Genomic DNA, 25,564 nt, shown 5'->3' with positions numbered 1-25,564 from the left:
CATCCACTGTAACGTGCTGTCATTCTTCCTCTTTTGAAGCACTGTTTTGCAGCGCGTGCGAGGTTGAGTTTGTGTTGAAACGGTCATCGTGCGGAAAAGCGGCGTAACACTCCCCCCCCCATCCCCCCCCCCCCCCCCGAGTCCCTTTCCGGGCCCTTCCACTCCATCGCCTGCCCCGCGAATGTGAATCATGTCAGATGCGGCCCACGGCTACAGTTGCTGTGCATAAGATTAGGGCGCACACAAAAAAAAAACAGGACCCTTCTGAATATAAATGGAGCGGCTACACAAGCTTGGAGCTCTTTCGCAGAGGGACACGAGTTGCGCAACGCAGAGTCCGTTTGACTTTTATGGGAGAACAAGGACTGTGTTTGTTATTAGCCCGCCTGTCCAGCCAGGGGAACGTGCACATCGGATAAAAATCGCCGGACCTGCAGTGTTCTCTGTCAAGCTGCTGTGGTGAACACTTAGGCTACGGGTTTCTGACGTGGTGAAGATGTTAGTGTCCGATGTGTGGTAAATATATTGGGTTCTGGTTTCTGGCTTGTGGTGAATATTTTGGGTTCTTGCATCTAGTTTGTGTGGTGTTAGTGCACCTGGATAGCTGTGGTAAATGCTTTGATGCTGGTGTGCTCAGATCGCTGTGGTGATTATTAGAGTGCTTGTTTCTGGTTGGGTGTGCTTGTTTGGTTGCTGGTTTCTGATTTGTGGTGAATATTTTGGGAACTGGTTTTAGGTGTGCGTAGGATATTGAGGTTCTTGTTTTCCCCGATAGCTGTGGTGAATATTTGGGATCTGGTTTGCCCTGATAGCCGTGGTGATTTTTTGGGTGCTGGATCTGATTGGCTGAATGTTGAAAGAAGGGGGAAAGAGTGAGACAGATAGAGGGATGAGGGAGGGTGGGGAGGGACCGTCCTGGAGAATGAGGGTCCTCCTTTTGGGGCTGTGCACTCTGACTGTGCTGAGCTCGGCCGGGCTGGTCGTCCTGCTCCTGCGGCAGACGCAGCTGACTGCGCAGCTGCTGCAGTTGGATGCGCAGGTGCGGGAGATCTCTGAGAGGGCCGTGGTGGAGTTCCTGTCCGAGGTGACTCCCCTCGCCGAGCGGCAGAGGGCCAAACGTCATCACCACCACAATCCCCGGAGCAAGAGGAGCCAGCGCCCGTGGGGGCCACAGGGCCCCCCGCATGGGGAACAGCAAGAGGACATGATGATGATGATGACTTACTCCATGGTCCCAGTAAGGAACAGACACTGTACGTGTGTGTGTGTGTGTGTGTGTGCGCGTGCGTGCATACGTGTGTACGTGGGTGTGTGTGTGTGTGTGTGTGTGTGTGCGCGTGCGTGCATACGTGTGTACGTGGGTGTACGTGTGTGTGTGCTTGTATGCGTGCGTGCATGCGTGCTGCGTGCGTATGTGTGTGTATGCATATGTATGTGAGCCTGTGGGGGTGTATTTCTGCAATTGCGCGTGTGTGTATGAGTCGATGTGTGGGTATAGGTATGTATACGTGTGGACATGCTTGACCCTGAATGTATGTCTGTAAGTGTACGTATTGTACATGTATATTTGTATGTTTATGTATGTCTGTTTGTGTAATTGTGTGTATATGCTGTGTGTTTGTGAGAATGAGAATGATATATAATTGTATAAGTGTAAATGTATAACTGTTCATATGCATTATACATTCTAAATATAGATGTGTGATCATGTCATTCAACCTCTTATTCGATATGCTCTAGCAAACGGTTTAGTCTTTATATGTGAAAAAGCCAGAGCTTGTACTCTATTGTACTGACTTTCTTTTGTTTGGGAAAAAAAAGTATTATTTTAAAGCAGATTTTTGTCTATATACAGTATGTGTTTCTTTTTGCAGTCTTATGTCTACCCCAGCATTTTTAAAAAGTTTTTATTTATAAAAAAAGGCAGTTTTGTAGGCGCATCATGTACAGAAAGCCTTTCTGGGATGTTAAATTAAACCTGGCGAGGGATAATCCAAAGTAAATTGTCTGCTAAACGCATCAGAGTCGAGCCTGTGGTTTAGCAGTCAGTGGCCAGTGAACTCCACCACATACGCCTCCATCTCTGGGCCTTCAGGCTGGGTTGGCTGTAATAGGGCCTCCTGCAGAATTCCAGCGCATTCTGTCTGTGGACAAGTGAGCGAGAATCCATGATGGAAAATCTTATTCAAGCCCTGGGCTTTTTTTTTTTTTGGTTGTTTTTTTTTGAAGGAGAAATAAAATGGTACACATGGCCTCTTTTGTTGTTAGGTAGATTCTGAGTTTGTTTTGACATTGGCACATCTTTCTAAGAATTGATTTGTTTAAAAAATCCTTTCAACTAATCATTGGTGATTTTTTCATTGCTCACATCTGTATGGTGCTGTAGACTTCTACTTCCAAAATGTATTCCTGAAATCACATGTTCCTATGATATCACACTACCATCTTTCAGTGTCATTCATCAATATTTATTGTAAGTGAGTAAAATTTATTTTTTTGTTTGTAGGTCCGGGTCTTAGTGGATCTCTGTAACAGCACCAATGGAATCTGCTTGACAGGTATCTGCCAGAATATCTGTATTCATTCATTTCTACAGTTTTGTTCACTTCATAAAACAAGATACCTTCTGAAGAAGCATGTACATACAATCACAATTAATAATTATTCATCAGCATGAGTAACATGATCTGGATGTATTTTGTACATGCACCTTACTATGTATTTATAAACATAAACATGATGTATTATTCTGGTATTCACATGCACTGTATATTTCTATATTTCTGAATGCAAACATCATGATTTGGCAGTATACAACATGCATATTTTATATATATATATATATATATATATATATATATATATACATATACACACACACACTTCTGGGCAAAAAAATGGCAAAATATTAAGCTTTTAATGGTCTTAACAACAAATCATTGGTCAGAAAATGAGCAAGAATTAAACAAATGCACTCCTGAGACCTCCTGTGCCACCATTTGCTCATTTACTTTTGCTGCAGTGAACTGTTTGGGGAAAAGCTAGAAACAGGGAAATTCACTTATACAGTAGACAAATTAACATAATGTCAAATAAAAGAGTCATGTTTTGTATTTGGTTGCATATCATTTGCATGCTAGAACTTCCTGAGGTCTGTAACTTATCAACATCATCTGGATAGTGTTGCATATCTGGATATGCAACCAAATACAAAACATGACTCTTTTATTTGACATTATGTTAATTTGTCTACTGTATAAGTGAATTTCCATGTTTCTAGCTTTTCCCCCCACAGTGCTATGAAAAGTATTTGCCTTCCCTGATTTCCTCTATTCTGCATATTTGTCACACTTAATGGGTTCAAAAAAAAAAAAAAAATGCAATATTATACAAAAGGAAACTGAGTAAACACATAACAAATTTTTAATTAAACTAGTTTTTCATTTATTTAATGAAAAAATAAATAAGTTATCAATCACTTATTTGACCCATGTGAAAAAAGTTATTGCCCACTTAGTTACTCAATCGACCAATTAACCAAATTGAACTGATAATTAGATCCAGCTGATTGAACACAGACAGGCATGATTGCAGCCAGCACTGTTGAATCTAAACCTCACTCATATTGAAACTTACCATCAGAGTGAAGAAGTCACCACAAACAAGCACCACTACAAGCGCACTATGCCATGGTTGAAGGAAATACCAGAAGAGATGAGGATGAGGAAAATAAATTGTTGAAATATATCAGTCTGGAAAGGGTTACAAAGCCATTTCTAAGGCTCTGGGACTCCGCCAAACCACAGGGAGGCCACTATCTCCAATTGTAATAATTATAACAGTGGGGAATCTTGCCAGGAGTGGTAGGTCTGCCAAAATTTCTCTAAGGGCACAGCAACAGCTTATCCAGGAAGTCACAAAAGATCCCAGAAGAACACCCAAAGAACTGCAGGCCTCTCTAGCCTCCGCTAAGGTCAGTGTTCATGACTCCACAATAAGAAAGAGACTGGGCCAAAATGGGATTCATGGGAGAGTGGCAAGGTGGAAACCACTGCTAAATGAGAGAAACATCAATGTTCATTTCACATGCAGAAAAGGACTTGGATGATCCCCAAGCCTTTTGGGATAATGTTCCATGGACAGTTAGTCCAAAGTGGAACATTGGTTCCATTATGTCTGGCGTAATGCAAATACAGAATTTCACAGTAAGAACATAACAGCCAAACATAGTCGTGGTATTGTGATTGTGTGTGGATGCTTTGCTGCCTCAGGACCTGGACGACTTGCAATTTTTGAAGGAACCATGAATTCTGCTCCAGATTCTTGAGGAAATTTTCTGGTAATCTCTTTGTGAGATAAAGCAAAAGCATAATTGGATTATGCAGCAAGACAACGATTTAAAACACAAAAGCAAGTCCACATCTGAATGTCTGAAAAGAAACAAAATTAAAGTTTTGGAGTGACCTAGTCAAAGTCCTGATCTGAAACCATTCAGTGTGACAAATACACAAATAATTTTTTTTTCACAGCACTATGAACATTCACATGGTGATGCAGCGTTAGAAATTTTAACTGTATATTTTTTTTAACATCTTGTTGACCTCCTTGTGTTTTATTTTATTTGTTTATTTGTTTATTTATTTATTTATTTTGCAGGGCCTCCAGGACCACCTGGTGAGAAAAGCCACTTCACTGCTACTGATCAGGAAATCTATACTTATTTACTATGGCTTAGGCCAGTAGTATTGTGTTTAGATTAAAAAATAAATAAAAAATTTGATCAAAGAAAAATCACTCAAATCCTTAAATAAAAGTTTAGGTCAAAGGTAGTCTGACTCACAGGATATAGACTGTGGGTATAAGCCTGCCATTGGCTGACTATTTCAGTCGGAATTCTCCTCCCCTTCCGCTATCTGCGTGTTACCGTTTTTGCAAGGGCGCCGTCTCTGCATCCTGGGCTTAGCACCGCCCAAGATGATTGTGATTGGTTTAAAGAAATACAAACAAGCCAGAGCATTTTTTCCCCCTATACCGGAATGATAGTGGGTCGAGCCAGAGCCTTTCTCCAGCACTGGCACAGCACTAAAACGAAGTGTGGAGATAGGTCTGGCTATGCGAGACTAGGGCAAAGGTTGCTGAAGGTTGCCTGAATTTGAGCCATCATTTCTTGAAATGCAGTATGCTACGTTTGAGTATAGTGCCCTGTAGTGAACATCTATAAGCATTATTATAATGTAAGCATTACTGTGTATATGACCGTTTTGTACATCTGCTGCAGGTTTGCCTGGGCTTGAGGGAATACCGGGATTTAATGGAACTGATGGGATGCCTGGGCCTAAGGGAGAACCTGGAGAACAGGGAAAACGTGGGAGGAGAGGTGAATTTACCTGCGTTTACTCACCTGCCCATCACCTGAACCACACCATTACCTGCCTGTTACTGCATAGTGAACACACCTTTACCTGCCTGTTACTGCTTAAAGAACACACCTTTACCTGCCTGTTACTGCTTAAAGAACACACCTTTACCTGCCTGTTACTGCTTAAAGAACACACCTTTACCTGCCTGTTACTGCATAAAGAACTCACATTTACCTGTCTGTTACTGCTTAAAGAACACACCTTTACCTTCCTGTTACAGCATAAAGAACACACCTTTACCTGCCTGTTACTGCATAAAGAACACACCTTTACCTGCCTGTTACTGCTTAAAGAACACACCTTTACCTGCCTGTTACTGCATAAAGAACACCCGTTTACCTGCCTGTTATTGCATAGTGAACATAGCATTAGTCATGTGCAGTACAATAAAATTTTGTCGCTTTTGATCACAATTCTTAAACCAACCAGACTAGAAATCTTGTCACTTATTAGCTACCTTCAATTACTTTTAATATCATAATTAATAAGGAGTAACATATTTGTTTCCAAGACGTTCAATTTTGTAAAATCAATTATGGGTGGTGTCTTCCAGACAATGTGTCATATGATAGGAAATGAAAAGTGTGTGACTCACCCTCCTCTCTGATTATTCAGGGTTTCAGAGGGCTTATTGAATGAATGGAAAATGACAGAATTTTCCATGCGCCCACTGTTCGTCTTCCCCAGATGCTTTATCACTTCATCAGCTCAGAGCTGAAAAGGAAAAAGTGACGCACAATGAAGCTTTTCTCTTTTTTGTGGAAGTTTTTGGATTTTTGGTTATAGAATATTGAGTAAATGTTTGTCCAAATATAATAGAGCTTTCATGGGATTATTACAGCAGGGGACAAATTAGCCTGTTAGTTGGGGAATGAATGGACCTTTGGGGAAGGCCAGTGTTTTGTGGCTTAACTGCCTGTTCATCAGTGCAGAGCCAATTACCCAGTGTCCTTTAGACGTTTGGATGAAAATAATTCATTTACTTTTTTTGAAACTGTCCTTCCTGTAATTATTCATCAGGTTAAATTAGAGACCATATAACATTCCAAATGTTAGTGAAAATCCATAGGATCACCAGTGTCAGCTTTGCTAAGCCAAATTTTGCAGCATTAACTGCACACTTTGAGATGTAATACAGTACTGAAGAGCAATACAATACTGAAGTATGATGGATTCAGAATAATAGGAATTTATTGCTGTAGCAACCAAGACAGTGTTTGGGGGTTTGGAATGCAATTTGTCTGGTAGCATGAATTAGTGGGCAGTTTTTGATGAATATATGTGAGTGGTACTGGTACAGAACAGCCCTCTGTCCAGGTAATGACACTGTGGATGGCTGGCCATTATTCCACAGAGTCTTTTCCACTGATGTTCAGAAACATATTGTTTCTCAGGTCCCCCTGGCCCACCAGGGGAAAAGGGAGATCCAGGAGCCATTGGGGAGCCTGGGCCCCCAGGGGAAAAAGGAGAGACCTCCAACGATGTGATATCAGAAGGTGAGATCAGAGATGATGCATTATTAGAATGTGCAGTCAGAGGGAACTCCAGTGATGTCATGTTAATAGGTGAGGTCAGAGATAATGGAATTTTAGAAGGTTACAACAGAAGTGGCATCATTACAGGAAGTGAAAACAGGTGTCATTTTGGAAAAGAACAGAAAAAAGACTGTAAAATACAAGATAAGAATCATACCAAAATTTGGAAAGGTAGCCCTCAGTTGTGTGACATGCTGAACTAACATTGCAGCTTCATCACATAGGCAGTCAAACAGCTGTACATTGTAGTGAAGCAGATTGAACCCTTCTCCAGGGATCACTAGCAGCAGTTCTCCTGGACCAGCAGACTTTGGTTGCCAAGGGCAACACTTTTCAACACTGCCCTAGCATTTACCTGTTTTTTGTGGCGTATTTTTGGAAGGCCCTCCAGGTCCAGTGGGTCCCCCTGGCCCTCCCGGTCCTGTTGGGCCCCCCGGTCCCCCAGGGCCGCCTGGCCCCCGCGGACCCCCCAGGAACAGAACGCACAGAGCCCATCTGCAGAGGGTCCAGACAGCTGTGGGTGAGTCCAGGCCAGCAATTCCTCCGCGTCCTCTCACTATAACCTCACACACAGAGACCATTCCAACAGGGACGGTTAGGCATTGAAAACTTAGGATATTGGACGAGGCCAATTTGTCTTGTTTTTTTGGCATTGTGAGAATGTTACTGACCTGACCTTTGAACAAGTTGAATGAAGGTCTGAGCCATACATATTCTTTTGTCAAAACATCAGTTTTTCCTAATATTTCTGGTAATTATATATCATTTGAATTAAGCAGAGGCAGAAAAGCTACATATTTCCACTGTGTACACGGCATGTAGAGGAGTCAGTTTGGGGGTTTTCTGTCCTGAGCACAGGTCTTGATGTGGAGATTTTAGAACATTTCAAACAGTAAATGAGATGCTTAATTCTGAAGCTTCTCCCTCAGGCCTGTCGTATGCTGTGCCAAATGATGACACCTCATCTGAAAAAGCTGCTGGGAAGGCACAGGAAATCCTGTCAAAGAAAGCAGGTACAAGTTCTGATTATACTCTTGTTCGGTGTTGCTCAGGTTTCACTCAGTTATGAAGCTTATTTTCTGTACATTTTGTTTGGTCTGAGATGTTTTTTTTCTGTCTGATAGAATGCATAGTCAAATCCATTACAAATCCCAGAAATATTTCCAAAATGGAGACCACATTCGGGGCGTGGATGCAAGACACAGCTCTGAAGGATGATGAGAGAATCTGGGTGGCTGACCACTTCTCAGGTACCTTATAAAATTGCTGTATAAAGGATACAGCTGTGGTACATGTACATTTCTTGTATTTTGCAACTTTTTAGCTAGCAATCTGTATTTTGTAAGGCCCAGTCTGTGAAATTGGAGTGGGCACTCTTTCCCAGTTTCAGTCAAGCGCTTTTTTTTTGTACAAGAAGTATACAGTTAAACTGATTATACCTGTTTTAAGAACAAGGCTTAAAGATTTGTTTGAACTGTTTTACCATTTTAATGTAGTCTTGTGCATGTTTGTGCATTTGTATTGGTGTTTGCTGCCTTCTTGGCCAGGTTCCCCTTGAGACGATAATCTCAGTGAAGTTTTCTCCTGAATAAATACAGCATAAATAAATTAGTACACTGCTCATGGCAGTTGTTTATCACTTGTCACTATTTTATGACCTGTCTGTTGTCCTTAAGGCCGAGATGTGAAGGAATACCGGAGCATAGCCTCGTTTCAGAACAGCACCAGCCAAACCATCGATGTGTGGAAGTTCTTCTTCGGCTGCGGCCACATCGTGCACAACGGCTCCATCTACTACCACATCGCCGGGACGATGGAGATCGCCAGGTAAGCTGAGGCGAGCTGTGTCAAAATGTACACCGTTTTGCCTGGTTTGACTGCTACTCATTATTTTCATTCACTTTGCATTATTAGCATGACAGAACATGTCATCTGCATTTTTATTGCCATCATTGCATGTTGCTTTACAGATTCAACCTGCACAGTAAGAGATTGCACACCCTGGCCATTGAGAACTCCCTGTACCACAACCTCACCTATCTCCTGAACAACTCCAAGACCTACTTCAAATTGGCGGTGGACGAAAATGGCTTGTGGTTGGTGTTCGCTTCAAGCCTGGATGAGACCATCAGGGTGGCTCAGCTGGACGAAAAGACGTTCTCTGTTACCTCCTACATCAACACCAGCTATCCCCGCACCAAGGCTGGGAACGCTTTCATCGCGTGTGGGGTCCTCTACATCACCGACACCAAGGACACCAAGGTGACGTACGCCTTCGACCTGCTGAAACAGAAGCCTGTCAGCGTGACCTTTGACCTGCGGTCGCCCGGGGGTGTCCTGGCCATGCTGTCCTACAGCCCAAAAAACAAACACCTGTACGTCTGGGACAGCAGCTACGTCAAAGTGTACGACGTTCATTTCCTCGCTGATGAATGAACTTTTCCCCAGGACTTACATATGCATGGGCAATCTTTTTATAATCAGACTTTTATTGAGATTTTCAAAAATTATTGTAAGTATTTATGCTAAATTGTCTTATGGGTGTAGTGGACGGTGTGAGTGTACTTTAATGTCTAAATATAAGTGGATGATCAGTAACATCCATATGCAGCAGTTGTATGGAGTAATTACTGTCATTTATTGTAATTGGAGTAGAAAAAAACATCCCTGAGACTATAAAATAGTATGTAGAATCTGATACTATGATTGCAGTAGAACTGACTTCGTAACACAGACAAAACCACTGTCTTCCAAGCTGAAGGTCATTTTCCCAGGGGATGACCTCATTGACAATACCCATCCCTACCCCCACGCCTCGAATATGAATTTAGGCTGTCTGCATGTCTTCCTCCCCACACAAAAGGTGCAAGAGTACTTTCGTGAAATAAAAAGAATTTATTAAACTTACAAAGGTAAAACTAACAATGGCAGGTGGCCATTCTCTCTCTGGGACCTCACATGGAGAATCTGTGTTTGCGTTTCCCGCATTTCCGATGAACACACACACTAACACGGATACCTAAGCAAAAGACAACTGGTCAGACAGTCATAAATACATACAGCAGACATGGTTCTCACCATAAACACAAATCTGTTCAAGGAACACCACACATTTAACCAAAGTACGGCTAATTCAGCTGGTATGATACAAACTCAAGATTACGTTCTCCTGTTTTGCCCGTGCTGAAGTGATATGTTCTAAATTAAGACCACCAATCCACTCACTACTTGGCCAAACAAAGCCAGACATTCACTGTAAATATGTCTAGAATGGCCAGATTTATCAAAGAGCGAGTGCGTATAGATTTCAGGCAACTGGTTATTGGTTTTTAAAGTTTCATACAGCAATATAGGGGTCCAGCAGGTTCCGTTCTCCAATTAAGTATAACAAGTATAACGGATGTTACAGAAAACAGAATCTGCCAGTTTTGGACCTTGTAATTGTAGCTGAAGTGGCCAATGTACACCTTGAGGAGATCCAGTTCTCCCTGTCAGGTAATATTGGCCTGTCTTTCTACCTGTATGCACTTAGTGTATGCTCTCACTGCCCCTTATAGTGTCTGTATCATAAATCAGGTTTAATTCTGTCCCCTGGCTTGTGTGCAAAGGTTCAATTCATTATGGATAAACCACTTAAAACTACAGTAGCCAAAGGAGTTGCGCACTGTAATCCTCTTTACATTCCTACAGTAAAGGCAATAAGTTAAACATAAATACAACAGTCTGCAAAATAACAATTTTAAAAAATGTAAAAACAATTTTGTGCAAAAAAAAAGAAACAAAAACATCCTTGTGTCTCTGGTCAAGTGGAATGTTCTAGCAGTGGTTAATGAGTAACACCAAAAGGACAAAAACGCAAAACTACACTTTGGGCATTACAGGCTCCTGTCCCAGGGTAAGGACAGATGTGACCTTGCTTGGCCAAGATCAGTGCAGTCTTCTCACCACAAGCCAACGACTTACGGGCAACGAGGGTGAATTTACCCTGCCATGCGTACTGAGGATCAATCAATAAATATAATGCAGATAAAAAAGAACAACTGCACTCACACCAGAGACCACAGACGCGCTGACAGGATACTGAACCACAGTGCTGAGAGGTGCAAATAATGACAACAGATACAGTACAGTACACACTTTGAGTGCTTTTAGAGAGCTCCATCAGTGGCCCGACTTCACACTGATTTACAGTTACAGTACATGCATAGCTTTCCTATAAGAACACCATATCAGAGATTCTGAAACAAATTCAGTTTAAAAATAAATCAGGTGTAATGTATCCAGCTCGGGGAGGGAGGGGTCCACAGTCAGGGAAACGGAGGCAGTGACCCCTGAAAGAGGACCGGGCGTGACTGCCCCCCTCCCTCTTGGTTTTCCGCCGTTAAGTTTCACAGGATGTCGAAGATGCTGGCGGGGATGTTGTAGCGGTCCGGCAGAACCCTCATCTTCAGGGTTCCGTCGGCGCCGCAGGTGAAGATGCGGTTGCCGGGGCAGGTCTCCACCTGCATGACGCCGGCGCCGATGTTGCGGAAGATGGACTGCTTGGCGTGCTCGGAGCTGAAGGAGTGCAGCAGCCCGTGACCCGTCAGCTTCCACACCTGCCGGAACAGCAGAGGCACACACGGCACACCCAGGTGAGTGCAGGCGGAGAGACGCACAGAGGTCCAGTTTTTAAAAACACAGCCCAGTGGCCTACATCTGGGCACACTGTCGAGCTTTCTATGCCTGGCCATCCCTCTCTGATAACACATTAAAGGCTTGTTTCCACCAGGAACATTCACTCTAACCATTAGCTAAAATGTACAACGTACAGCAGTGTCTGGTTAACCCTGTGGTATTGCTGGACATGTGGTCTAAAAGAGCGCTCTGCATGATGGCTATCTCTGCTGTTTTAGTTTCTTTTTAGAGTTATAGTCATGTCGTAGCCTTGAATTGAACTGGAATCGTTTTAATGATTTTAGCTGTGGTTATAGTAGCGAGGCAGGCTGCACCTTCATGTTTCCCTCGGCAGAGCCGGTGATGAAGAAGTCCTCGGTGGAGTCCAGGGCCAGGGCCTTGATGGCGGAGTCATGGGCCTGGAAGGTGTGCAGGAGCTGCCGCTGCCGGATGTCAAAGATGCAGACGAAGCCCTTCCTGCCCCCGGAGAGGATCAGCTGCTGCTTGGAGGCGTACTGCAGCACGGTGGCGCCGTTATCGTGGCACGGGAACGCTGGGGGACACCGAGCATGCTCAAGACCACCAAATATGTCGCATATTTTCACATTGCTGCCATTTAGTAGACTCTCTTGTCCAGAGCGAATTATACAACTTTTTACAGTTTTACATCAATTTATACAGCTGAATATCAGCTGGGCTTTTTTGGAACACCTACAGGTTTAACTGGCATGTCGGGTATGTCTACATATTGTAATATTTGTTGATCTCAAAATATTAAAAGGTTTATAAATGAAGTCATGAAGCCTCAAATGAGAGGTAAACATATCATATAGGCTACATAAGTAAAGCGATTCAGCAGTACACCTGATCTGCTTCCCTATTGGCTGACAGTGATAGTCATGTGATTAAGGAAAGTCAGCTTACCGTGTACCAGAGTATTACTGGGAGAAATCAGGGTGTCCCAAAGGCAGACGTTTCTGAAACATTAATAAACACATCAGCAGAAATACAAATGGAGGGAGTTTTTTGTTTTACTTCAAAGGGTGGCGAGTGTAATTGAAGTCGGCGAAGCGTGTGCGATTGATGATGACCTGCTGTCGGTGGAGAGGCCGGCACTGGCAATCAGACTGGAGGAGGTGATGAAGGCGAAGTCACCGCAGGTTTTGGTGTGACACTGCCAGCTCTGTGTTCAGAGGGGCGAGAAAAAGGGGATGGGGGTTTCATTAAGCCTCGAAAATTACAAGAACAAGCGAGACGCTGAGGAGAACATCAATCTGTGAGGCGATTGCTCCGGATACAGGTTGACCCAGGTTATTCTGTTCATGGATTCAGTCATTCACGCCTCAGTTCCTGTGGCCTAAACAACAAGTCCCAATAACTTTCTGCTTTGTGTTTCTGCCTCCCACAGCTTACCAAATAAGGTTTGGGGCTGGAGGATGTTTGGTTGACCTGCCAGAGGCTCAGGAAGCCCTCACCATCAGCAACCCCACACTGCAAAGACAACAAAAGGGGAAGGTACTTTACTGCACCACAATGGAGGGACATGCAGATGGAGCAGGACCACAATCCCACAAGCGAACAATCTGTAACTGAAGACGCTGTGTGCTGAATCTGATTAATCTCCAACTGTTAGTGAATGGGTGAGTTCCCGCAATTCATTTACACAAAAACTACAGGTCAGACCATTTTGGTCCGGCTAACAAGGTTTCAAATAATTACTGCTCTTGTCCATGACAGAAGTGGATAGCCTTACTGCTGCTCTCTAATGAAATTAGGTGTGAAGAAGGACAACGTGTGACCACAAAGGAAATAGAGTGGGCTGTGGGAACAGCAGCCTTGTAAAATACTCTGATAAACTGCATATAACGTCATTCTCAATGAACAGGGCATGAGAATCCAACACACCTTTTTCTTTCCTGAACAAACTACATTAAAGTAATCTAGAGTAAGTGCACCTGAATTTCTCCATAAACCCTCACTTTACAGTGGAAATATAAAAGATTATATCTTGCAGGATGCTAGGAAAAGCTGCAGATGCTAATCAGTGTGAGCTGTAGGAACTTGTCATGTGTTAACAATAGGACATTTGTGTACTTTAGCTGCAGGATGCCATTATGTTTGAGCCATAGATGCTAGCGTGTGTGAGTTGCTGACCTTGTTTCCTTGAGTGTTGAAGTAGAGCCTGGTGACCCTGGCATTGCCGGCCTGCCGGAAACAGATGAGCTGCTGGGGCCTGTTCCACTCGAACATCCGCACACTACCGTCCTGAGCCCCGGTCATGTCTGATCCACACAGAGAACCAGCCATCAGCCACCAGAGAGAGAACCAAACAACCAATCGCAGATAGCACATACAGACCCGAACACCCACCAGCCACTACACAAAACCAAAAATCCGATCGTGCTCAAGAAAGAGAATCAAACTGCTAGTCATAGCCACAGAAGGATTACACACGAAACCAAGCAGCCAATCACAGTCATAGGAAAGAGAAGGCTGCACACAGAATCAGTTACAATCACGGCACAGAGAATGAAACCGCCAATTATGGTCACAGCACATAGGTACCAGTCAAAAGACACTGCACAAACTATATAAGTCTGCGAGGGGTGATGTCATAAAGACATTCAAAAGTTAACACAATAAGCAGCGTTGTTAAATCAATCAGAATGGCTTCAAATACTTACAATACTGGTAAATAGGATGAGAGGTCATTCTCTTGACATTATTCAAGTTCCTTTTGATGAGCTGCAAAAATATTTTTTAGGTTAAATAAGCCAAAACTACAGTAATCTGGACAGATGCTGCACCAAATATATGCACATTGAGGCTAAAGAAGTGGACATTTTCAGGACATATCATTCATATAAATCATTTCTCTTCCAAATGACATACCATGGGACCTAGGCTCTCATGATGACGTATTAATGCACCTTGGGAAGTCTTGTTTGAACAGCTCTATGTATTCTTTTTCTTTTTAATATCTTATCTTTAAAGTAAAAAAGGGAGACCTTGGTGATCACAATGAAAATAGACTCATCAACGGTGTGTTTTGTCGAGAAAACTTTGTTTGTGTTCTTGCGATAGACGAGAAAAGTGAATATGAAGATTTGCTCCACTCTGGAGAGAACGCTGGGTTCTCGTGCTCCAATATCAGAAACAAGGCTAAACTTCATCCACATGTAAGGTGCACAAAGAGAATTGTACGGAGTAAATCATACACATTTCCCTTAAAAATCAAACCATCAGCAAAATCAGCATCAGTTCAAATAATGAGATAGAAGAAGGAAAATTCAGTGTGATGCCACCAAGAATATCGTGTGCCCTGAACTGAATCCTGGGATTGAACCGAGAGGTTCTCTATGTCCATCTACTGGCCACATTGTAGAACTGCACCCTGATTTGACCTCACAGTAAGGACGCTGTTTGTTGATTGTTTTATTTTTTTTAGTGTCGCAGCGTACCACGTTAGCGCCCATGCTTGTCTGCCCGCTGCCCAGCCAGGGCATAGACGCTGAGGCGGGTATGAGCGGGGGAGCGCTGGCCTGGGCGATGTTGGTGTGAGAGGATCGGTAGTCCACATCATCAGAGCTGAGGACCAACAGAACCAACCACGTGAGTGAGATCTACCACACACATTTACCCACTCACAGGTTAATTCACATGCTACACCCAAAACCTCCCCCTATAGGCAGTTAACCCAACCCCCCCTCCCTGCAGACAGAGGTGGTGTAGACCTGCGGGACTCCTTGTCGAACTCCTCTCCGATCCAGGTGTAGGGCTGGGTGGCCAGCAGAGCAGACACGTCCACTTCCTGCACATCGTGAGTGGACGCCAGGACAATCTCATTGGTGTTAGCCTGTGGACAAGCACAACCACACACAGCCAATCACAGGGCAAGTAAGGTGTTCAGACTGCTCAGTAGCTATGACTGTCTGACCAAGAGACTCTTAATACCAAAGATATTATTCACTAACAGCTCATGTGCCTTCCATGTTTATGTTTTTTAATTACATGAGGTTGTGCTTCATGACAGAAGTTTTTGCTGCTGTATTTGCTTATGACAGGACCTAAAATTTAGAATCTTTTGGCCTTAATAGAAGGGAAAACATCAGTACTTTTTATGTTAAGAATACCAAGTCAACCATTGATGTGTAGCAATACATGTGCTGTTACCTACTATGTCACTGAGATTTACTTTAGCTGTGACAGAGAGATTCCAGTACTACGTCACTGCTTGGCACTATGGTTAAAAGACAGGCGCACACACACACCTTGTTAATGGCAAACGCCATTATAATATCGGCTTCCTTGTGAATTACTTTGGCCTTGCCTCCTGGGTAGCCTAGCTCAGCCTCCACCTGCAAAGCAAAGAGCCTGTCACAGGAATCCACTGGTAAACCACCTCAGCATGACCTCATTCGCTGCTACATGTGCACAAAGAGCTCTCCCAGCACCATGCATTTAGTCCACACCATGTAACCCATCCATGCCAAGGCTATCCACATGTCCCTGTATTTAAGCCAGAGGTACTTCTGCATTTGAAAGGAGAAACAGCAGTTCTGCTGTGCAGACCGCGGACAGAACAGCTCTGGAATGAGATGCAAGCACAGTGCTCTTAGTTTTCCGTGTGGTTAATGGTGAGGTTACAGGCTGCTGCTGGTAGCTGGTAGTTTTGTTAGGGAAGTGGAGCATTAGGGAACAGAGAGCAGAGAGGCCCCAGGCCCCAGGCACTCCAGGGATTCGCAGCAGACAGCGAAGAGGGACACTACCTTTTGGGATTTGCCATTTCCCGCTATGCAGTTTTGTTTGAGTTGGTCCACAAGGTCGTCTGAAGACTACACACAACACAATACAACAAACACACACACACACCCCACAGTCACAACACAACATGCAAAACACATGCACAAACAAAAAGAACATGAAATGGAGAAAAAAAAAATATATAAGGGTTTTTTTTGTCATACAATAAGAAAAGACAGGTGCCCTCCTGTAGAGTTTGCTCTATGGCTGGGACTACTGTATGGCAGTCTGGGCTTTCCTGTGAGTTTACACAGCACTGTCTGGGTGGACAAACTATAATAATCAGCCCATTACACTTTTCCCACTGCCCTCAACCTATTATTTATCTCTTGGGTTTCTGCTAGATGGTGGTAGACCACCTTGTTCTGCTGAATGTTATATAAATGCACTGTATACCACCCGGGAGGAAAGAGAAGAGGAATCTGAAACCTGAGGCTGAGAATTCTCTCTCTGACACTTCGGCTGTAGGGATGGTAATGATAGCGCTCCCAGCGATGCAATGCTAAGCCACTTAGTTTACTGTTTGATGGACACTCAGGACAACTCAGGACCAGCCTTATATAAATAACAACAGTAACCACCGCTCATTTTCCAAGCTGATACGTGAACACTGATGGGGAAACATGGTTTCAAAAAGAAATCTATTTAGGTTTTATTTAGGGTACCGTTTCAGTTCTAATACAGCTGGGTGACGGTATAGCCACAAAAGTGGCTGCTCTGCCCTTGCTTTAACTGTGTCAGTTTCTGTGAAGGAGAGCAGCCTTTGGGTTGAAGGGCTAAAGATGTTTTGAGCTCTTAATTATTAAATTGGATCACTTAGGAGGCTGAATTAGTGCTGGTGGCCATGTGCTTGTTAGCCTCAGCTTATCAGCATTCAGGAGCAGGGCTCCATAACTATCAAGCAGTGCTGAGGCACTGGTTTCTAAAGTTAACTGTCCATAGAATCCCATAAGGGTATAGATGGGCTCCACAGTGTAGTTTCAAAACCAGACCATGCAGGGACTGACTGAGACCAGTGGCCTGCTGTCCGACACACAGTCGGCTGTAGCACCGCCCTGGTCACAGTGGGATCAGCTGGGATGACAGCTTCCCATGGCGCATGAGCCTCTCCCGCTGGTTCACAGGGAGCCCTCAGCCTGCCTGCCAAGCTGCGCATGTAGTGTCTTCCTCTGACTCATATCTGCTCAAGCCCCACTTTTAGACTGCACTGTGATAAGAAGCAGTGGCTGACATCACTTGACGTGGCACATGCTCGCTCAGGCTCTCCCAAGTCAATAGCAGAGGGTGCAGCAATGAGCACTGTCGATGAATATGATATGAAATAAAGCATTGGGGAAAAGCATTACAATTAAAAAGATGCATAATGTGTCCTTAACATGGCTTGTAACAGAAACACTTATAATGCCAACATGCTGAGACCAGAAAAGAACTCTCAACGAACAATGCAGGTGGGATAAGCCAGATGAAATAAGCTTGGTTCCGCTCCCTCTTACCTCACTTTGCTTCCTTTTCCTGGTGAAAATGTAGCGAATCATTGTCTCCTGGAGAACTTCCTGTTTAACAAGGAAGTGCCATAGACGCCTTTCGGGGAAAGACTGGTGGTTTTTGGCTCTGGACAAGGCACAGACACAGACAAACACAAGGGAAACAACGTCATATTCTTAACTGTGCATAGACCTGCTTGGTGTACCACTGAACCCTCTCCTTAGCAGGTGCTGGTTACTGGTTCAAATCCTGAAACTTTACTGAGCCTGCATCACTTCATCAACAATATTCATCTGCATGAATGGACATTGCACAAAAGAAAACATAGGCTACTGAAGTAATGTGACACACTCCCACACTGCAGCCAAAACTGGGCACCTTACCTACCCCCACTTTCCTGTGGAAAAATACACCCATTTGTTATTTCAGTGACTTAAAAACAGAACAGCACATGAAGGCCAGCATGCTACTAAGTATTTAATTAGATAATTGGTTAATTGGGTGACTGTGTACTTGAAGGGCGTGTTCTCCGGCTCCAGCATGGCCTTGTGCCTCAAGATGGCAGGGCCCCCGCCCGCACTCAGGTCCGTGGGGTAGGTGTGGATGTAGTTGGGTGGAGGCCCGTCAAATTTGTTCATCCTCTCCAGCAGCAGATGCTCCCAGTTCTCCAGCATCTTCAGTGAGGCGTTCACTAGCGGAGAAGTTACCGGAAGCTCTGGAAATCACATGACCACATCTGGCTTTAAATGTCCATCTCCCAGGGTAAGAGTCTGTTTCACCATAATGGCTAGGTATGTGATTGGCATGTCTCAAAACTAAACATTTTCTAAAGGGCTCATTTGAAAATACTTCATAACTTTCTCCCTAAAATGACAAACTTGTCTTTACATCTGTATCTGTAAAATACAGTATGCTTGCAGGGAACAGACATGGTACAGAGAGAAAGAGCGTAACTTATGAGATGAGAAGATAACAGATAACTCAGAAAATAGCCTGTGGGAAATAGTGGGAGAAGGCAGGTGGCCTACAGGGGGCGTACCTGAGAATTCCAAACCTGTAATAGGCAGGAAGTTGTTGATGTTGTGCAGGGCCAGTTTGACCATGGCTAACCGTATGAGAGTCCAGCTGTGGAGGAGAAGGACCCAACTGAATGCCGCAGATATGAGTGAGCATAAATACTACTACGGTGTCCTGACAAAATTCACAATCCAGAATCAGTATGCAATGCATGTGTTTTACTGCTGGGCTAAAACAAAAACCTGCAGCCAAACTGGCCCCTTTTGGATAAGACAGGACACACCTGATTTAAGATGGAGTATGCAGTTTCAGAAAAAAAAATATGGATCGTATTTCTTTGGGAAATCCATATCGGAGTTTATTATCCACCATGTTAGAATGTGTCTGTTGGTGAGCTTTTGTGCCTGTCACTTTAAAGAAGTAGGGGTTAGGTGATCTGAGGAAACCAAAATGGCTGTGGTTTGAGAACAAGTGTGGAAATGTTTGAAAGTGTTTTTTTACTTGTTTTTTGTTTTTTTTAACTAGGGCCAGGACAAAAAGAACTGACATAAGGATCATGTCAGGAGGCGTGAGTTTTTGGGGTTCATTCTTCTTTCTTCTCTACTGTTTGAATAATTGCATTCATTTTTGTGGCATGAATCTTGTATTAGGCCTGAATATCCCAGTGCATCACCCAGCTGGGTAGTGAACACTGGTGTTTGCTGTGTTGACTTAGCCATGGTACAGTGCTTTGATTGCCATACATTGCCATACATTCAGCCATTGCTATTCTAATGCCCAGTACTGTCCTGATGATGGCTATAAGACTACCATAAGACCTGGCAGACAGTTCTAATTTAAATGTATTAGAAGCATATGGAAGAAGGGAGTACCTGTATGAATTGGGGTCACTGTGTTCTGTGATCTGAGTGTCCGAGAGGAAGGCGTCCTCGTCTTCCTCGTCCTCACTGGCGCCGCTCTCATCGGAGTCGTACAGAGCGCCGCTGTCCGAGAGGGGCAGGAAGGGCTGCAGGGGGCAGAGCAGCAGCACAGATTCCCTACAGTAACCAGATGGCAAACTATTGTGCTCCCTATTAGGTTGTTCACATTAACAGGATTGTTAGCTCGTGCAATGCTTCAGATTCACTACATTAACCAGATGGTAAACTCTTGGGTTCCATATTAGATTGTTCACATTAACCAGATTGTCATTTACTTCAATGCTTCACAGAGTCTCGAGGGCAGAACCTGTGTTAATCCCATCCTTTATACTTTCTTTCTCAAGCACATGGATGCACAAATCTAGCTCTAGAGGCCAGTAGTACTGCTGGTTTCCATTTGTCCCCTCTAATCAGGACTGCTTTAAACCTGGGACAGTAGATGAGTTAAATCTTGGGCCAATCAGTGGCATTAATCACTCAATTAACTATAAGGTTGAAAGGAAAACCAGCAGTACTACTGGCAGTACTACTACATGAAATGATTATTTTGTGTACAGTGAAATTAAAAAATGGAACAATTATTCCCTGGGCACTTTTTGAAGTGCCAGGTTAAACTTGATGACAGTATTATGAGAATGTTAAAAATGATAACGTTATCATTGGTTCAGATACTGTTCTCAGTGCAGAGCTGGGAAACTGAAACTTCATGAATCACAGATTAGGTTGATATCTTATCAGTGACACACTGATTTAAACCGATTTAGCTGTCAGGAGACCAAAGCCTAAAAACTGCTTCACACTATGGCATTGATTGACAGCACACTGTAGGCCCCATCCCTTTATGGAAGCTCATGAAGCCTTGCTAGCTTAAGTGAAGAGCACCAGCTCCGTACTTTGGCCACAAAATAGTCCCACATGCTGAGTTCCGGCGGGATGAACTTCTCCCGGTAGGAAGGCCTCTCCACGGGCACTGGAGGGGGCGTGGCTGGCGCCTCCTTCACCGGCCGTCCCGGGACCAGCATGCGCATGTTGAAGCGCCGACGGTGCTTGTCAATCTCCTCCACAGGGGGTGGAGCCACTATAGGGAGAGCCAATCATGTGAATGGAATATTAGGAACATTATCCTGTACAAGACAGTCAGTCATGGTTTTGAGGAGGGAGGTGTCAGAGCAGCAAAAGGCCAGTGTAAGCATTATAGTGACATCTATTCCAGAAAGAGAGAAAATCAGTTATTGATGAAATTATTATCAAGGATCAGGGAGAGAGAGAGATAAGGAGAGATATGAAACACATTTCTGTTAGTATTTTTACTGAGCAGCATGATGAAGTATGAGTGTGCAAGGAAGAAACACTGTTTACAAAGGACAGAGAAACAGAAGTACAAGAAGTACAACAAGGAAGAGAAGTGCAAAGAAAAAAGAATGTTAAAGACAGATACATAGAAAACAGCAGTCTCAAAACATTAATTTCTGCGTTCACACACACACACACACACACACATGCTGGGGGAAAAAATGTAATAGTATACAGCTACGGGCGTCTAATGAGATCAGTCTAGCTTGGCTTTCATCTGCAACATGAGTGTGGGGGTGGGGGGGTTCATTACGGAACGCATCACACCGCGCCATCAGCAGGACGGCGGGGAGGAGGGGAGCCATCCAGCTCCGCTTCCTTTCACCATCCCATTCATTCTAATGGGGCGTTAAAACGAGTTTCCCCCCACAACACTGTTTTTAATTGAATTATGCAGTAATGGCACAGCGGGCAGGTTAGACACCATGGGGCCCTTTGTGATAAATGGATAGGTTCATGCTTCACACTGTTGTTACTATAATTATGTTTTTGGATTGCGCCTGTCATCACCCTCAGCGGCGCAAAATGGCTTGCGTCACTTCCACGTTCTCCGTGTGCTGAATGTGACAGGATATTTGATGAAACTATTCCTACTCAGAAACAGTTTAATCAAATATTGACATTGTAACTGGGCTTTCTTCATGGTTACAATGTCAGTCAAACAAAATTCCAGCCAGGGGTTAGAACCTGAAAGCTAGTTACTGTAGGAATGAGCTTCTCTGAGCAACTACGGTACTCCTCGCTGTTGGGTGAGAAGGCATCTAATGGTGAACTCTAGTGAGGAGAGGAAGAATGTGCCTCTTCCCTTTTCCTGCTAATGTGCCTCTTCCCTTTTCCTGAGCTAATTGTCAACTGTGTGCAATGGGGCATCACACACACACACACACACACACACACGCACATAGTGGCATGTTCACAAACCTTCACAGCTACCCTGCGTCTCTGTCTCAGAAGACTCTGTGTTCAATATTCAAAATCCGACAACAAAACAGTAATGAGAGCATGAGAATACAAACACAGCAAATCAAGTGAAAACAACTAATGATTAGAGCACATTTACACAATGTACTATGGGTAAACAAATACATACACTGCACTGTGGGTTAAAAAAAACATGATAACAATGAAAAATACTAATAAACATTTTGAATTTTTGAATATGAACAATCAAATACAATGAACAAGCTATTAACAAACCATGAATGAATACTGCATACACACTGCCCTACAGATAAAGATAGATACATAATAAACAACGCTATATGAACAATGCTATGAAGCTAAGTACTGCTGGTTTGCACAGTTGGTTCACAAAGACAGTTCTTAAATATTATCAAATATTTTTGGTTTCTTTCAACTCTGCACAGAATTAAAAAACTGTTTTTCTCGAGAGTGCAATTGATTTGTATCATGACTGTAAGCATGATGGTTCCCCTTCTAGGTTCCCCTTCTATGACTTCTATGACTCAGAGAGTATCACATTCACATTTCTCATAAGAGCAATTCACACAATTACATTTTTACTTAAAAATATATTTATACTGGCAGACATTTTACTGATGCAATTCAGGATATGTACCTTGTGCCGCCTTTTGAGAGTCAAACCGACAATCTTAAGTTACATACAAGCCCATTGCCTAAACCATTGTGTACCGCAGTAAAAAATTTTTACTTTAATGCTAGTCATGCTGTACTCTATCTAGCAACAGTACTGTGCATGAGTAATCAGCCACAGCAAGCATAAAAAAAGGAGTGTGATACCAGGAAGTCAGGGTCGATTGGCTGTTTAAGGGTTTTGTGCGCTACCATTTTATCTCTGAATTTGTTCTGCAGGGAGGCACGGTCTGTTACATAGCTGAAGGGCTGTGGCTTTTGCAGCCCATCCTCATATCTCCAATATGACGTAAAGAGACTCTTTCAGAAAACACTATCAGCCGGCACCAATGAAACCCAGTGTTTTATATCCTCAGACCCACGCGGCAGAATAAGTATTTCGTCATTTTTTGTCATAATATTAAGCGTCATAATTATAAGTGTCTTGGTCGTGGTCATGCTGTAGTGAGAAATATTTTTAAAAATATTATTTATTTTACATTTATTGAATGTCCCTTGTAGTGTAGGTTTCAGCCTAGTAGAATATATGGTTCTTGATATTAAGACCAGAGACTCCTGTCCCCTACAGGGGACAAAAATGAATTATCGGGTCTAAGGACGATATTAGCCACAATCCACACTGTCCTTGACTAAGCAAAGATAAAAGTGCCTCATCGTTGTCACACACTAAATATTGCAAGCACTAAAATATTCAGTGTGAACCTGCTGCACTGTACGGCCTGTACCGTACGGCCTGCGGTGCAGCTGCGGAATCGAGAATCTCGGGCGGATTCCTAGACTGAGCGGACGTGCCGATAAAAGGGGAAACGAACAAGGGAAAAGCAGATGTGCTGCGGCTACAGGTGGTCACCGGAGTGATAACGTAACATTTTAGGAAAAAGTGGGCGATCGGCATCCCCAGACTCAGTCCAGTGAAATAATGGGACGTCTACCCAATTTAAATAGTAGCACAGTGGCGGAATGGAGTTGTTAATCAGTTATGTCAAAAGAAAGGAGGGAAGGAGAGAGGGTAGACAGAGGGAGGACAGAGGGAGGAGTACCTGCTTTAGGTGCGGCCTGCTCGTCTCGCTTGCTCTCCGATTCCACACTAACTTTACGGGCTGTGTTTTCCGCAAACAAAACAAAAACCATTAAAAAAAAGGAAAATTTCACATGCAAAACATGGCAGGAGCATAACAAAATGGGTCACGCTTGGTAAAAAAAAAAAACCAAACACACTTCCTATCTTTTCAAATAGGAAGTGATTGGAAAACAGAAATGGAACACACTGCAATATAATGCAAATATGTGAACTTTTTTAACATGAAATATATTTCAAGGCAGTGTAGTTTTTTTAATATATTGTATATAAGTATAAAATATTAAAATAAATTGGTCCATATACTGGCATATGCTACTATATGCTTTCAGGTCCTAATTGTACATTTTTATTATTAATTTAATTTACTTCATTGTACTGCAGTATATTGAATTTCCCTTAAGGATGTGTGTTCCAGAAAATTCTGAATTTTTTCCATGAACACTGATGATATGTTTAGGATAAAGATAAATTATAAATACTGCAATAGGGGCCATACTGCAGCGCAACACTTTTCTGTGACAAATGACTGAACTCCGAGATGCGGCCCTCGCAGTTGTCGCAGTTGCCCACAGTAGCAGACACAATGACGTGGTAAGAACTGATGTGCATCTCATCAGGCCTTAAAATACGTGTCTTCTGTTTCCTGTTTCCTTGTTCTCGTGGATCAGAGCAGGAGTAATCATCTCCCCGGATCAGAGCGATGCTGATTACAACCAGCCCGCAGACGTGGGTGCGAAGCGGTGCTGCAGTACCTGACTTGGGCTCCGGGGGTCTCCTGGGTTTGACGAGGAGCTTGGCCCCTCCCCCAAACACGGCGGCCCACATGCGGTTGTTGAGGGGGTGGGCAGCCAGGCGGAAGAGCTCGTTGCTGGAGTGCATGCCCAGGCCGTGGATGAGCAGGCTGAGGTAGACAGCCACCACCGCCTCGCACAGCATCACGTTCAGCTTGGGCCGATCCTCCCCCTGCGCCGACGCCACCAGGTTAATGAGGGAGGAGACACCTGTATGGGAAAACGCACGAGCAGACATTTTACACGCACACATACACGTATGCACACAGGCATATGCATACACATACACACACACATACACACACGCACAAACACGGGTGCTTGGTCCTATGTGTGTTTCTTATCTTAGTTGATTTAACATCTGAGTGTGGGCAAGCCGTGCTCTAATTGCAATGAGCCGTCTGCCCCCCTCTAACTGCACGCACTCAAGACTAAACACACCACTGATCTGCGTGCATTGATTCAGCATGTGCAGAGGCGGCCATTACAGGACAGCTAAAGCTGCTCTAAGGATGAATAAAGCATCGCTAGTTTGACTGCGTGAATTTGTTTTCTTGTAAATAGAGAAAATGAGCCCTGGGGGAAAGCTAATGATGCTTGATATTTTCCCATTGTTTGACTTATAGAATAGGACGCTAAATGCGGCAGTATATTTGCCCACGATGTGGGGGAGGAGCTGGGGGCCTGTGTGAGAGGTGCTGGAGGTGTGGCCACAGAGTGGGAGGGGAGATGGGGTGTGGCATACCTGGCCAATGTGCAGGGGAGGAGGTGGGTGTGGCCTGTTCCTCGATGCTCTCTGTGCGGAGCCTCCGCCTCTCACTTAGCAGCAGACCCTGGTACACCATCCCCGTGAACTGATTGGCCTCGGACCTGTGCAGTCAGAGTAGAA

General features: G+C 43.8%; 2 protein-coding genes across 7 annotated transcripts in view; one reads left to right on the top strand and one right to left on the bottom strand.

Moving 5' to 3' along the window:
• The first annotated feature begins 215 nt into the window (after positions 1-215).
• On the top strand, positions 216-9,570 carry LOC118215251 (gliomedin-like). Its single transcript, XM_035395834.1, has 10 exons — positions 216-1,237; positions 2,507-2,558; positions 4,657-4,674; positions 5,279-5,377; positions 6,815-6,916; positions 7,338-7,475; positions 7,885-7,968; positions 8,080-8,205; positions 8,632-8,782; positions 8,926-9,570. The coding sequence occupies exons 1-10, from the start codon at positions 851-853 to the stop codon at positions 9,389-9,391; spliced, it is 1,623 nt and encodes a 540-aa protein (XP_035251725.1). The 5' UTR covers positions 216-850; the 3' UTR covers positions 9,392-9,570.
• A 260-nt stretch (positions 9,571-9,830) lies between these two features.
• The window catches only part of LOC118215250 (dmX-like protein 2), a 60,453-nt gene continuing 44,719 nt past the window's right edge, over positions 9,831-25,564 (bottom strand). For 2 of the 6 annotated variants that reach the window (XM_035395828.1, XM_035395829.1), the window contains exons 27-46: positions 25,421-25,545; positions 24,637-24,885; positions 23,844-23,903; positions 22,111-22,146; positions 20,730-20,914; positions 19,789-19,922; positions 18,939-19,024; positions 18,413-18,614; positions 17,908-18,025; positions 16,381-16,446; positions 15,883-15,969; positions 15,346-15,467; positions 15,073-15,199; positions 14,296-14,356; positions 13,766-13,893; positions 13,025-13,102; positions 12,703-12,794; positions 12,536-12,588; positions 11,947-12,164; positions 9,831-11,553 (exon numbers count right to left, since the gene is read on the bottom strand). In XM_035395828.1, coding sequence (XP_035251719.1) covers positions 11,344-11,553; positions 11,947-12,164; positions 12,536-12,588; positions 12,703-12,794; positions 13,025-13,102; positions 13,766-13,893; positions 14,296-14,356; positions 15,073-15,199; positions 15,346-15,467; positions 15,883-15,969; positions 16,381-16,446; positions 17,908-18,025; positions 18,413-18,614; positions 18,939-19,024; positions 19,789-19,922; positions 20,730-20,914; positions 22,111-22,146; positions 23,844-23,903; positions 24,637-24,885; positions 25,421-25,545 — 2,437 coding nt within the window. In that variant the 3' untranslated portion in view covers positions 9,831-11,343. The remainder of the gene's footprint in view (positions 11,554-11,946; positions 12,165-12,535; positions 12,589-12,702; positions 12,795-13,024; positions 13,103-13,765; positions 13,894-14,295; positions 14,357-15,072; positions 15,200-15,345; positions 15,468-15,882; positions 15,970-16,380; positions 16,447-17,907; positions 18,026-18,412; positions 18,615-18,938; positions 19,025-19,788; positions 19,923-20,729; positions 20,915-22,110; positions 22,147-23,843; positions 23,904-24,636; positions 24,886-25,420; positions 25,546-25,564) is intronic. The other 4 variants (XM_035395830.1, XM_035395831.1, XM_035395832.1 and 1 more) reach the window with 4 other exon arrangements.

This window comes from Anguilla anguilla, chromosome 16 (genome assembly GCF_013347855.1).
Source record: "Anguilla anguilla isolate fAngAng1 chromosome 16, fAngAng1.pri, whole genome shotgun sequence".
In the NCBI taxonomy this organism is placed as follows: Eukaryota; Metazoa; Chordata; class Actinopteri; order Anguilliformes; family Anguillidae; genus Anguilla; species Anguilla anguilla.
The sequence above is the reverse complement of the archived record's forward strand: the minus strand, read 5'-3'. Positions and strand labels throughout refer to the sequence as shown.